General features: G+C 42.2%; 1 protein-coding gene across 5 annotated transcripts in view; it reads left to right on the forward strand.

Annotated features, from left to right (window-relative positions):
- The window catches only part of DYNC1I1 (dynein cytoplasmic 1 intermediate chain 1), a 308734-nt gene that overhangs the window by 273074 nt on the left and 21358 nt on the right, over positions 1-14302 (forward strand). For 4 of the 5 annotated variants that reach the window (XM_041727417.1, XM_041727419.1, XM_041727418.1 and 1 more), the window contains one exon: positions 13390-13530. The exons of the other annotated variant lie outside the window; for it this stretch is intronic. In XM_041727417.1, coding sequence (XP_041583351.1) covers positions 13390-13530 — 141 coding nt within the window. The remainder of the gene's footprint in view (positions 1-13389; positions 13531-14302) is intronic. 5 annotated transcript variants of the gene reach the window in all.

Raw genomic sequence — 14302 nt, forward strand, 5'->3', positions numbered from 1 at the left:
AGCAATCAAACACATTCTTCTGATCTCCTGTCGGTGCTTTTAAACAGAGCCTTCCCCTCACTGTTTGATAGATCCTATTGTTAAGAGAAGAGAACTGTAGAGATGTATTCAAAAACTCTTTGAAATTTTTCCAACCTCAGGAACCCATTCCTGTAATTAGCCTTTAAGGGGGTTGATAAAGGAGAGCTGGGCAGGGGCCTGCCTGGTGGAGTTTAAAGGTTATCCCCAACCCCTGGAAGAGAGGGTTCAGGTTCAGGACCCTTGTCATGCTCCATCTGTCCTGCCTTTTCTTGCCCTCTGACCCCACCACCCATCTCACTCTCCACCTACATTTCCTCAAAGAAAGAGAAGCCAGGACTGAGCCTGCAGAGGGTGACAAAATTAAACCAAAATAAACTTTTGTCTCAAGCACAGACTTTTCTTTCAGGGGGGAAAAATTGCTCTGTCTTTAGGCTAAAATGACTGATTGAATTGAACAGAACTATAACTTCTGGTTCCTGTTTAGGTCCATTCCTTCAATGGCTGTGGCCCATTCGTATTGAGATGGCACTGAATCCCACAGAGCTTTCCACTTCCCATCCTCACCGGTCCCCATTGTCTCAACACCACTGCAGAACTATGGGTGTGATTGAAAGCTAAGTGAAATTTTTAAAAGAGGCTCTGCTGTCTCCAGAAGGGGGCATATTTATAAAAATTCACTATAATTCCCCTTAGCAGAAGGTATGGTAAAGACAAGATAGAGGTGCCATCATTGATAACAAGGGAACATGATCAGGAAGGGGAAAGAGCTGCTCAGAGGCAGTGTATGTCTTGCACTCTTGGGGAAATTCCCTAAATATAGAATTTCACGGTGAATACACCCATGTGGGTGTGTGTTAGAGACCAAGAAAAAAGAGATGTTCCTTTTCATTTGAGAGCTGTATTCATTTGCTAGGGCTGCCATGCCAAAGTACCACAGGCTGGGTAGCTAAAGCAACAGAAATTTATTTCCTTAGAGTTATGGAGGCTAGAAGTCCAAGATCAAGCTATTAGCAGAGTTGATTTTTTTTTCTGAGGTCTCTCTCCTTGGCTTGCAGATGGAGGTCTTCCTGTGTCTTTACATGGTCTTCCTCTGTATAATGTCTGTGTCCTAAACTCTTCCTCTTTTAAGGACACCAGCTATGTTGGATTAGGGCCTACCATATGACCTCATTTAACCTTAATGACCTCTTTAAAGACCTGTCACTAAATACAGTCACTTTCTGAGGGGAAAGCTTCAACTTTAGAGCTTCAACATATGTATTCTGGTGCTAACACAATTCAGCCCATAACAAGAGCTAAGGACATGTCATTATCACAGTTGACTCTTGGTTATGGACCAAAAAAGTTAACAACAGTGAACATCCCATGAGTTCCTTTCACACACACACACACACACACACACACACACACACACACCTCATTCCCAGTGCAGGAAGAGCTCCCAGTCAACTCAAGGTTGACTCCCAGGGGCAGCAGATATTGGGGGAAAGTAGCAGGAACAGTTGGTGCAATGTGGTTAATGGAAAAAAAAATGACTTTATTGATGTTGAATCCAAGACCCATTTCACCATTGTCACCATGATCAGAATATATTTACTAATGGGTTAAGATTTCAAGTTCTGTGTGCTGATATTTGGACTTAGGCTTTTTCATAGTCCGTGCACAATTCTCCTGTTTCTGGGCATCACTCTTCTTCTCCAGATAACTAAATAAGAATATTCCATGGAAAAATATGTTTCTCTGTGTCTGTCTGTCCATTTATATCTCTCTCTCTTAAACACACACACACACACACACACACACACACACACATACCAATTGAAGTGTATATGTTACAAAGCATCTTGGGTACATACTGATGCTTTCAATCTAAGGGTAGTTTTGTTTGTTCTTAAGGCGATAAAATTCATAATTCATAAGACATTTAATTCTCAATACCTTATTCCTAATTACACAGAAAAATGCTGGCTAGATTTCCTACTGCCCAAGTCACTAGTCGCCTGTCTTATTACTACTTTTCATTCATTTTTCCTCCCCAAAATAGTGCCCTGCTCCTGGTTCCTTCCCCATAGTGTACAAATATGCTGAAACCTTTGCCATGTCAGGGCAGCGATCATAAGTTTCATTGGAGATTAGGTTTCAAGTTACCAGAGTGAGGGGGAAAGGTTCTGAACCAAAGTAGCATGCTAGAAGAACAAGAGGTAGCCCAAGGAGGATGTTCAATCAAAAACCAATCAGGGAAGGCAGAGGTTCAGCCCTGAGGAGACTAAGAAAGAATTGCAAGTCCAAAGAATCAGAAGAAAGTTCAAGGCTCTGCTCCTAAGTGTCAGGCAAAAATGAGACTGCACCTAGATGCTTCCTGCTTCATCACCCACTTTCAACGCATCTTGTCTGCCTCCTATTTGCCAGCCTTGATGCCAAGTGCTCAAGATACAAATCCACATAAGAAATGGTCCAAAATGTCAAGGATATTACAGCTAATGGCAAGTGGGTTGACCTTGAGAAAAAAAAAAAAAAGCAGCCCTGAACACAAACATCAGTGATGTTAGCATCCTCTTAGAGATTGGCAGTTCATGATTTGATGGGTGGGTTGGCTTAAAGTATCATGAACATATCCTAAAATTGGGTTTAGCTCTCCAAAAACTTGAAGAGCCAGTGTGCATCCACACTGACCACTGCCACATATTCCAGCCACTCCACAACAAACCTAATCAGTCTTCTGAAGCTTGTCTCTGAGGCTATCAGTAAGCCCCTAATCGCTAAATGCAATGGCTTCTTTTTAGTAGTCATCTTATATCACAGACTCTACCCCTCATTCTTAGGGCCTCTCCAGCCCCAGTTATGTCTCATGGCTTGCCTTAGACATCTCCACTGGTTCTTTCCCCTTTGCTTCCTTGGCCCAGTTTTTCAAAATTTCTGTCACAGCCTTCTTTTTCTTCTTCCTCTCCACTCTCTCTTATCCCTCAGCTTCTCTAATCATGATTACTTGGCATGGGCTTCAAGTCTGTCCTCCTTTTCAATCCTGGACCCACATTTTCACTGTCAGCTTAACCTGAGTATCTAGTCCAAAGACTCGAGTATACCATGTTTAAAGTACAAACTAGAAAAAAAAAAGAAAAGAAAGAAAACTAGATCTTCCTCCCCTACTCTCTTTCTTCTTCTTTCTACTCAATTAATGATACTCATCATTCAGCTGTCCACATTGGAAAAGCTGAAAACCATGAAGGTAGGCATCTCTGCATCCATTCAGTGCAAAATACAATGCTTTGCACATCTATCAGTACATGTTTAAAGAAGTTAGTAGCTCATTGCATCAAGAAGTCTAAACTCTATACTTAGAACCATTCATAACATGGCCCCAACCCTGCCCTAAACAAACCAGAATTATTTCCTGTTACTCTTCAGGACAAACTCTCAGATTCCACCAGGCTGTCCCCACTTTTCAGCTTCCCATCCATCTGGGAATTCCGTGCTGATTTTCACAGCCAGGTCTTTGCATGTTTTGCTTTCCCCTCCTTGACGGGCTTCCTTCCCATCTGTCAAAGTCTAGGCATCTTTCAAGGCGGGTTCCATCACCTGTCCTAGATAATACCTTCCTTGACCACATCAGACCATGGTAACTACCAACACCCACTCCCCCCCGAATCTCCGAATTCCTCTGGCACCAAACATCTGTACCACAGAATTTCGCACCTGGCTACATACTTGTTCTCTTTCTTTGGTATAAACAAGACAGAAAACCAGTCTCTCTTCCAGGGATTCACAGACATGGTAAATTCCTCCTTGACTTTTTTCCCAAAAATGTGTCTTTGAGGAGGAATTTGTAATCTTTCTTACTTCAGATGGTGAAATTTACATACCTTCTTGTGATCAACATGTTTTGTCTTAGTTGTCAGGAAATTTAGGACTGTTTTGGGACCAGATTGTAATAATCAGCTTATCTCAGAATCCTAGCAAACATTATCTATCCTGCCTGCCTCTACTGCGTGTTTATTCTTCATTTTGCAGACACTTAATTTGTGAGACACTGTAGATCCTTTTGGGACAAAATGAGAAAACAGACCTCCAATTAATCGTATCCTTCTCATTTTATTTCATAACTTCTATATTCCTACCCGGATTGTGAGTCCTTGAGAACAGAGTTAGATATTCTATATCTTCTATTAATTGCCCAAAGTAGAAAGCATACGGTAGTCTCTTAATAACTCACTGTTGATGACTTAATGCTTTTGGATGTCCTAAGTGAAATAATCTACTTTGTTAAAATGAGTATTTTAAACTGAGATGAAAACATCTAAAAATTACATAATTCTAACAAAGGGCCTTGAGCCTATTTACTTCTGCTAGCATTTTGTTCAATGTTTAAAATATCGGAAGTAGAACACAATAAACACGAATCGCAAGTTAAAGTTTATGCTATTACATTATCTAAACTTAACACTTAAAATAGGAAAGAAGATTAACGAAATCAGTAGTTCACTGCCAGTAACACTTACCGGATGACAGAGTGCATTTTTTCCCCCAGAACCCCAAAGCCCTACTGGCTGCCTTTCTGATAATCACACCGTTCAGTTGGTGTCTGACTTATTTTTTTCTCCCCTCATCCTCATTTTCACTCCCCCTTTCCCCTCCCTTCCTAACACAAGATAGCAAACATTAAGATTGGCTTTCAGTAAAACTATGTGTTCCAGTCATCAAATTCTTTTTCTTACTTGCTTGCTTTTTCTGGGGGTGGTGGGGGATGAGGGGGAAGAGGGGTTCCTTTTTAAAGCTCACCCAGGGAGAATACTTTAACTTTGAAAGAAACCACAAGAATGTGATCATCAAGTCATAGCCAGACTTAGCCTGTGTTCATACTTCCTGTCCTTTTACCTCTACCCACACCCGCCCCCCAGATTCACCCACCAACACATACCTAGAGCTGTTATTTATACAGAAGGTGCAGATAATCCATATAAGTACAAACACTTTTGAGACTCCTTCACCCAACTGACTGGGCTTTCCCACTGTGCAAGAAGTAAGGGCTATGGATCTTTTCCTTGGCTCTTTTAACCAGATGGAAATGTTTGCCTTTTCTTTTCACAAGTTGCCTTCTCCACCTTTTCCTTCTAAGCAATAATACTAAAGAGAGACCGAGGATAACAACAGACACAGTATCTTCATAATTATGAGATTCAAAGATATGTCCTCCCCAAACTCCTGATCTAACCTACATTGTATGTGTGATGTTGGAAGATAAATTAAAACTCATTTTTGCCATCCCAAGTAATTATTTTTGGACCAAACCAGTGTGGGTCCACCTTGGCTAGCTTCATGCGACCTCTTACCTTGCAGTTTGTCCAGGGCTCCTAATTAATGTAGGTTCTTTTCACACAGCCATGTGTAATGTCCTGAATCTCTTTGCCTCATGTTTAGCTTCTGTTTGCTTTTTTAAAAGAAAGTAATTTCAATTTGTCTTAGGTGTAATAGAATATAGTAAGCAAATCTGTTGCAAAATAGGAACCATAATGTGCTCTACATATAAACAATATTTTGAACGTCTGCTATGTGGGATTCTCCTTTTTGTTTTTTTCCATGATTGAAATAAATATCAGCTATACTAGTATTAGATATAATATAAAAGATGTATTACATTTAACATCAGGAGACACAGGAGTGCAGACCTACAAAAAACTTGCCTTGACCCTTTGAAAATGTGTCCTTGATATAGATAGAGATGGATAGGGATATGTAGATATAGATCATATATATAAAATCAATTACTGATACAAGCAGCAGAATAAAAAATTTAAATAATTTTGGCATGCCTGGGTGGCTAGTCAGTTAAGCATCTGTCTTCAGCTCAGATCATGAGCCTGGAGTCCTGGGATGGAGCCCCGCATAGGGCTCCCTGCTCAGCAAGGAGTGCCCTTCTCCCACTGCCTTTGCCCTCCCCTCTGCTTGTGCTTTGTCTCTCAGATAAATAAAATCTTCTTTAAAAATTTAAATAATTTTACCATTAGAAATTAAACCCAGAAATCTGTGTATTTAGGTATATGACTTTTGAAAAAAATGAAATTTATCAAAATGTCATGTTTACTAAGTATAATGAGATCACTAATGTCAGATTAGCCCTGGGGACCAGCAAATGTTTACCTGGCACTTTAGAAATAAGTATGAGTCAAGGTATAATGAATGGATCTAGATTTATAATTTTATATATTTTAAATCTTTAAGAAGTATACATTAGGAGGGCACATGATATAATGAGCACTGGGTATTATATAAGAGTGATGAATCACTGACCTCTACCTCTGAAACTAATAATACACTATGTGTTAATTAATTGAATTTAAATTTAAAAATATGTTAAAAAAAGAATTATACATATATAGAGATAATAGCAGTTCATTTATACCAGTAAGATAATTTGTGAGCCAGATGCTGGAGTGGAGGTTGATAGTTTGAGGATCAGCATGGATCTGCCATTTAATTTAGGAAGATGCAGCTAAACAATTTGACATAAAATAGGTAATAAATGAATAAACAAAACTGGCACCACATTATATGCTCATTCTTCTAACTTTTCAAGTCTTCAAGACAAGGATACAACCACACTTAAAACTGCTTCTAGGGTTAACCCATTATCCTCCCTCTACACTCCCTCATCCTTAATACCATCATCCTTCCCACCTGCCTCGAGTACAGTCTGTAAGCAACCTGACCTTTATCTACGTATACCTCCATTTATGTAGAGAGAAGAAATGCTTCCTCCTCTAACTGAGATCCTGTTGGACGTGAAACCACTCCGCCATAGTAGAAATAGAATTGGCCCAGAACCACCAAAGGGTGGTTCTGTTGTATTGTTTGCCTCCTACAGCCATGGGGGCCTTCATAAAGAAAATACCAGCCTAGAGAAAGAATAGCAGTCCAGAGAACTTAGTTGCACTAAGGAACCAACTCGGCCACTCCGGTTTTGGCCTTACGGTGGCCCTCTCTCTGCTCTGCTGCAACTCAAGCAAGAAGGCAGAGCATAGCAAAAGAGCCAGAGCAGCTGAGATGGATGCAAACAGCAATTTAAGAGAGCATCCCAGTTTGTCTAGTGTTTTCGCACAGATTTGGACAGCTTTGTGCTACTAAAATGCCCATGTTAAAGAAGAACCATTAGGTGGAGCTGATATTCATAGAAATCATGCCAGTGCGGGGGGGGGGGGGGGGATATTCCTTTTATGAATTAGGCAGAGCTTGTAGTTTTTATCATGGCTTTAAACACTCAAATACTAGTCAAAACCTGTGAATATGTATACATTCTTTTATATGGATAATTATCCTCTTTATTGGTGGCGCCTCCTGGATTAGGAGGATTTTTCCATGCAAATAAGCAGGAGAGGAAGGTAGTGCAACAAAGAACAACTTTTATGTGGCTTCAGTACCTATTTAGCCAAACTTCTACATTTGTAGAGAGGCAAGTGCTCTACATTCCTGGATTTCTAGAAACTTCTTTGTAATTACTTTAAATTGACTAATTCAAATTAAATATAGTTTCTGTTAATGCATACAAACAGCAAGCAGACTCACTATCCGTGTGCTGTTAAGAATAGCTCACCCAAAGTATTTATATCTAATTTCGAATATCTGATCGTGATAGAAACAGGCAAAGGTATCGTGTATGTCTGGTCTGTATTGTTTTAATATGAGCAGCCATAGAAATTGAAGGTTAAACACGGGATACTGTGTGCTTTTAGAAGAATCCTAAATTACGTTGCAAATAATGTTTTCTAATGATAGTACCAAATTCACAACACCTCTTTTTGGCCAACAGAGTTGGGTTTTTTTGGTTTGGTTTGGTTTGGTTTGTGAGTTTTGGTTTGTTTGTTTGTTTAAGCACTTTCTTTTTATGGTAGAGGCATCCATTTTTGTGTGAGCCTGAAGTTTTGGGGTCCTTTGGTGGTTTTTTTAAAGTGATATTGTGGTCTCACATTTTAATGTTTCCTGGAAGAACTGGCTGGCTATTTATTTTAATTACTTCACAGGAACCCACATGACAATTTTTGAAGGACATTTTCTTATTACTCATTGTTTAGTATTTTGGTCATCGTTTTTTCCCAACAGGATATAGTTTCAAGGTAAGATTCCATTTGTTTTCTTTTTATTTCAGAATAAAATACAGAAATTCTACTGTTAATTTTCTGGCCCCTTCCCCACCTATCCACGTATCACCCCCACCCCCACCACTCTTCCCCTCCACTCCAAAAGAAATTTTCATGGTTTGGGTAAACATTTCTACTAAATCTGCTTGAAAGCTAATCATTTAGAGGCAAATACGACCTCAAGAACCACAGTGTTTGGAGGTGTTCGGAGGCATTTAAACACAAATCTTCCTATTCACAGCCTTCAAAATTCTAAACTATTGGGGATGCCTAGAGGTTCTGATGAGGGGAAAATAAATAACATAGAGAAAAAAATAAAACAAACGTTATGTTCTCTAAATGTGACTTTGGTATGTATCTGACATCAGAAATAGAAATTCATCTTTCATGAAATCATTTTATAGTTAACTGATTGGAAAAATATGCAGCTCTAGTCATTGTCAGAAGTATACTTATAAAATCAAAGCTCAAATTTAGAGATCAAGTCTTTATTGTAAAACGTTGATGGATGTTGTACGGTTTCACTCTGGAACAGAGTTCACTACCTGCTTCTCTCGTGTAAATTTAATATTCTTTATTTCTTCTTTAGTTGGTCAAATAAGAGGTCTGTCATTACTTTCATAATTTCCAGTTTTTCATCAAAAACCACCCTGATACATTTTTAGATGCCTATTTTTATGAAATAAAAAATGTTTTAAAATTGCTGATGGGAATATCACAGGACATCGAGGAAAATGGCTTTAATTATAACACTTACCTTTGAATAACTCCTTGTAAAAAACTTTCACAAACTTTTTTCCCTTCAATCCTTACTGCAGAACAGAGTTGTGGAAAGCCAGTAGGAACTCGTTAGATCAATTGCTCCCACCTTCCATCTTATAGAAGAAAAAACTAAGGTCCGGGATGTTAAGTTAAATTTACCAACATCTGTAGTCTGTGTCTACTTTCCCCCATTGCTTTTCTGGCCCATGTGTCCTGTGTTATCCTCATCTTTCAGATCATGTAATTACAGCCTCTCACTCAAAGCTCTATAGACATTTGGTGAACTGGAACCCAGACCTCTGCCTCCTGGCATCATTTTAATATACTCTCTAATGCATGGCCTGCTGTTAATCCCTGCTGGCTAAGGGCCATTCCTATCCTATTCCTAGTTTTTTGGAGAAAAAGATTTCTGTTTGTGTCATAAGGTGCTAAGGATGCCTGGAACTGTATGGGTAGCACCTTGAGGATTATTAATGATTAATTCAGGAAACGAAATAACCATTCTGTGATATTTTTAACCCCTTCTACAAGTTACGCAGTATGTGCTTAGTAAATAACAGTTGAATTGAATGGAACAACAGGTTAACAGAGCTATTGTTTTTGCTAAGAAGACCGAAGACCGTTGCTATGTTTTATAGAGGACCACATGCCTCCATCAGATAGAGGATGTGCTTAGCAGTTAGGAAAACCAGACAATCAAATCTAACTCCACCACTTACAACCTTCGTGGCCTTTAGAAAGCTACCAAGTTTCCTGAACTATAATTTTCTTTTCTGTAAATACTGTCTACCTTACCGAGATTTTATGCGGATTAAATTAGAAATGTGTGTGTAGAGTCACGCACAGCAAACACCCAACAATTTACCCTTCCCTGCCCTTCATGTCTGTCTGAGAGGTGACTGGTGGCCTGCTTCTCTGCACTGTTTGAGAGTCGGGATAGTAAAGTCGAGCCGATACGTGTGTCTGGATATTTTTGGGTTTTGGGGCGCAGCCCTGGAAACTTGACTAAAGCACAGGGTGTTGTGGCTTTGTTTCACTGGCATGTGTCACACATGTGTAGTACGCTGGGTAGCAGTGCACTTTCCTTGTTTTCCTTCTTTAGCAGTGTGCCGGTGCTGAACGCAGCACTAGAAGGGGAAGCACACAGGTGGAGAGGTCTTTGGTCTCATGAAATTTGATGGTTTGGAAAAACACTTGCTACAGTAACATGCTGTGAAACCATACTGAGTTTACTAAATGGCCTTGAGTATTTTGCAGAGTAAATATTTAGGTCACCAAGCTTCTGTAGCTTTAATAGATACAAATAATATTAGAGGATCCTCCTCAAAAATCACCGGTCAGGATCTGTCCCCACACTCTGCATCTTTTCAAAACTTGAAACATTCTAAAATCAGTGATCATGCTATAGTGTTCAGACATTTAGGTGAGTCCAGACATTTAGGTTTCAGACTTCCATAACAGAATCTTTAGACACTGATGCTTTTGACATACTTTGTGAAAATGTTAATAGCTCATGATACATTTACCTACTACTGTAAAATGTTTTCTATTAGGCACTTGAGGCAAAGAATTTTAAGGTTTTTATTTTAATTCCAGTTAGTTACCATAGGGTGCTATATTAGTTGCAGGTATACAGTATAGGGATTAAGGACTTCCACCTGGTGCTCCTCACGACAAGTGTGCTCCTTCGTCTCCATCACCAAATTTTTAATGGGGTTTTAAGATTACCCGTTGAGCCCCTTAAAATAAAAAAGACCAAAGAATTCCTTTATCAAAAAAGTACAATTAATGTTCAAAATAGCACTGCTTAATAATGGAAGAGTGGCATTAACCTATGCCTGTCTGCTTATACCAGGTTATACTTGGGAACCAGTGGTTCCTCACTGCTGGTCCACCAGGTATCCTGACAGTGGGTTCAATCCCGACGAAGACTCTCCCAACCTGTGAATTTATCCACGTTAAAACAAAGCCTTTGAAAATGCAAGCCCTTCTTCCTTTCCCTAAACGGGTGCATACTGCAGCCTAGAAGAACATGCCAGTGATTCTTGCAGTGGGAGCTTCCGTCTTGAGGGTCGGGGGTGGTGAGGAAATTGGAAGAAAACCTAGACAGTAATAGCATTTCAAACTATACTATTAAGCAGGAGAAAATTGGATTTTGGTAAGTCATGAACAATAGCTGTTATTTCCAGATGTTTAAAAAGTGAAGTCTCCAGGATATATTACAATTTTGACTAAGTTTCTCACAGAAACAGCAACTAAAAGAAAAAAGACACAAAGTAGAGATTAACAGGATAATTTATCTCGAGAACTAATGTATCAGATAATATTGGCTTCCTAGAAAATGACTGTTTAAGGTTGGGTGGTTTTATAATTGATCAGAACAAGGACTGCAGATGTGGTATGTGTTTCATGTCTGTCTGTCTGTGTACGTCTCCATCTAGACCTCCATACACTCAGTTATATTATCAGCTGGGTCACCGAGAGAGGATACTGAGAATTGACGCTTTTAAGCATGTGTTTTCCACCCTTTGATTTGAAGAAAAATGTGTTATTCGTGGTCTTTAACAAATAGTGACTGGCTAACGATAAAATCAAGAATTTGGGGCGGGACTAGTCTTTTACTAAGAGTTAAATAATTTAGTATTCACAAGTGGTCAAGGAAGGACCAGCTACTCCAGCTCAGTAAGGAATAATGATACAGTCATGCCACTTGGAGGTGTCTGTCACTGGATATTCAGATTCTCTGGATAAGGTAGTTTGAATCACCTAGTCCAAAGCACGAGAGAAAGCAAGAAGCTGCATAAATAGCAATTGGGCAAATAATTTTACCTTGAAATCACACGGCAAGCATGGTTTATAATAAACGTTCTGACATAAAAGAGTTATAGAGTATTAAAATATAAAACCATGAGGCTAGTGTCTACCCTTTCGATTTTGAGGTCCCAATATCTTACATTCTTTTTCAAATCATTCCCACATTAGACATTTTTTTGCAAGTAAAACACATCTCACCCATCTACCTATGCCCCTCATGCGCAGTGGCCCATCTAAAGTCTTCTGCGTTGCTTTACTAGTATTATATAATTGTGTTCAGTGCTGAGCAATGCCAAAGCAATGTAATTCATGAAACGAGAAATCACTTAGCTACTACCTTCACCAGGCTTTGCCCCAGGTTATTGTCTTCGCACGGAGTTTTCTCACTTTGACTTCAGCACATGCATTCTGTGCATTTTACCTTTGCCAACAGTACACTTTGGAAGTTCACTCTAACATTTGGAGCTGTTACCTACAGATAACGTTCTTTGCAATATCCCGTGCGTAAAGGATTTGATTGTCCATATTTTGTGTTATGTTTTTTTCTCTTACTACTCTGGCCTGCCCAGGCATTTAGTGGAACCCATGAAGAGAATACAGACAGCTGACTGGATGAAGAAGACATTGTGGAAAAAAACTCCCATTGTTTAGATTTCTGTCAGAGGATATAAGAATACTTAATTTCTTTTATCTCTAGGGCTTTCATTATCATTTAAATTTCATTTTACATTAATTGATCAGGGATTAGTAAAGCCATTATGCAGAAATTAGAATAAGACAAGCCAGATGGAATGAATAATTCATGAAGTCCAATTACATTTTATTTCTGGTGTACTTTCAAACTTGCCTCCGACTTCTGTGCTATTTTGATGTGACAATATTCACTGGAAATCAGGAGTGCCATTTTAATGTATTGTATCCCTCTGGAGTGGAAGCATTTGTACGCGGTGGGGGTGTGCTAATGCATGCCCCCCAAACACCCAGTGTCGGGGCTGCTGGAAATCCTGGGGGATCTGGAGGACGCGGTGCATGCCCTGTGGGGGTTCGGGGATTCTCCGCCGAGCCACACTAGGGTCTGCGAACCGCGAGGTCTTTAGCCCCGGAAGAGCCCCGAATCCCTTCCAAACCTGCGTTCCCGCTGCCGCCCGCCGAGGAGCGGGTCCGCCGCAGGCCTGGGGCCCGGGGGCCCGGGGGCCGCGCTGCAGCTGCAGGCGGAGCCCGCGAGGTGGCAGGCGCGGCCTTGCGTGCGAGAGGGCCCGGCCGGGCGGCAGGGCGGCAGGGCCTCCGCAGCGTCCCCGCCGCATCCCCGCGGCTCCGGCCCAGCCCGCGGGCCGCGCGCCTCCCGGAGCCGAGCTAGCGGCGGCCGCGCCCGCCTGCCCCGAGGGTCGCGACCGCCGGGGTCTGCGCCCGCCGCCGCCGCAGGCCCCGGGCCCCGGCCCCGGCCCCGTCGGGGTCGCCCTCCCCCCGCCCCGCCCCCGCCCCCCGGCATGTATTTACGCCACTGGACAGTTCTAGGCACATTAAAGCTGCGGTTCACCTTTCCGAGGACTTTCATCTCGGGGAGTTTATGACACGTTGTGAATGTGCAAAGTCCTTAATTAGGCCCGCTAGACAGCCCGAGGCGGCGGCAGCGCCGCGATCCTCACGTCTCTCTGCTTCGCAGCACAACAAGCCGCTCTACTCCTTTGAAGACAACGCGGACTACGTGTACGACGTCATGTGGTCCCCCGTGCACCCCGCGCTCTTCGCCTGCGTGGACGGGATGGGGCGCCTGGACCTCTGGAACCTCAACAACGACACGGAGGTGAGCGGCGCAGGCGCCCGGGCGGGGCGGGAGGGCTGGGAGGAGGCAGCCGCCCCCCCACGCCCCGACGCCCCGACGCCCCGACGCCGCGGCCGGGGCCGACCCCCCCCGTTCCTGACTGCCCCGAAGGCCCCTGCGGACGCACCGGCCGGGACCCGCCCGCGCCGCTGCCGCCCCACCCCAGAGCGCGGCGGCTCCTGCACCATCGCGAAGAGCCCAGTGGTGCGTGTGCCCGGCGGGCCCCACGGGAGGGGACCCGCGCGCACGCTCCCGAGCTCCCGGCCGAGGTGGCCCAGGTCGCAGGCGGCAGCCCGCGGACGCCCAGTGCGGGTGCAGGCCCCTCGGCTGCGCCCCGGGAACCCGGGACCCGGGACCGCTCGGGGTTGAGTTCATTAAACAGATTCCGCTGGCCGTTACGTTTAGCTCTACCCTCCGTTTGATTTTTACGAGGCAAAGAATCCTTGTCTAAAATACTGAGCTCGCAGGCGGACTTGCACAGTACTTTTTTTTTTTTTTTAAACTCTGAACACGTATGTTAAACGTAGTATTTTTTTGAAAAGTGGAATTTCAGCATGTCACGTTCAGAACACTTCACAAGTAGATGGCCCTCTTTTTAAAAAAAAAAAAAGGAATCGACAATAAAGGAATTTTTTTTAATGATTCTGAAAAAGTTCTATACATATTGATGTTTTTAAAAAATGATGCCATGTGCATGGTCCCCTTTTTCCCACACCCTTAAAATTACCCAGGGGCTAATTCAGCTACTTGGTTT

Source organism: Vulpes lagopus, chromosome 13 (genome assembly GCF_018345385.1).
Source record: "Vulpes lagopus strain Blue_001 chromosome 13, ASM1834538v1, whole genome shotgun sequence".
In the NCBI taxonomy this organism is placed as follows: Eukaryota; Metazoa; Chordata; class Mammalia; order Carnivora; family Canidae; genus Vulpes; species Vulpes lagopus.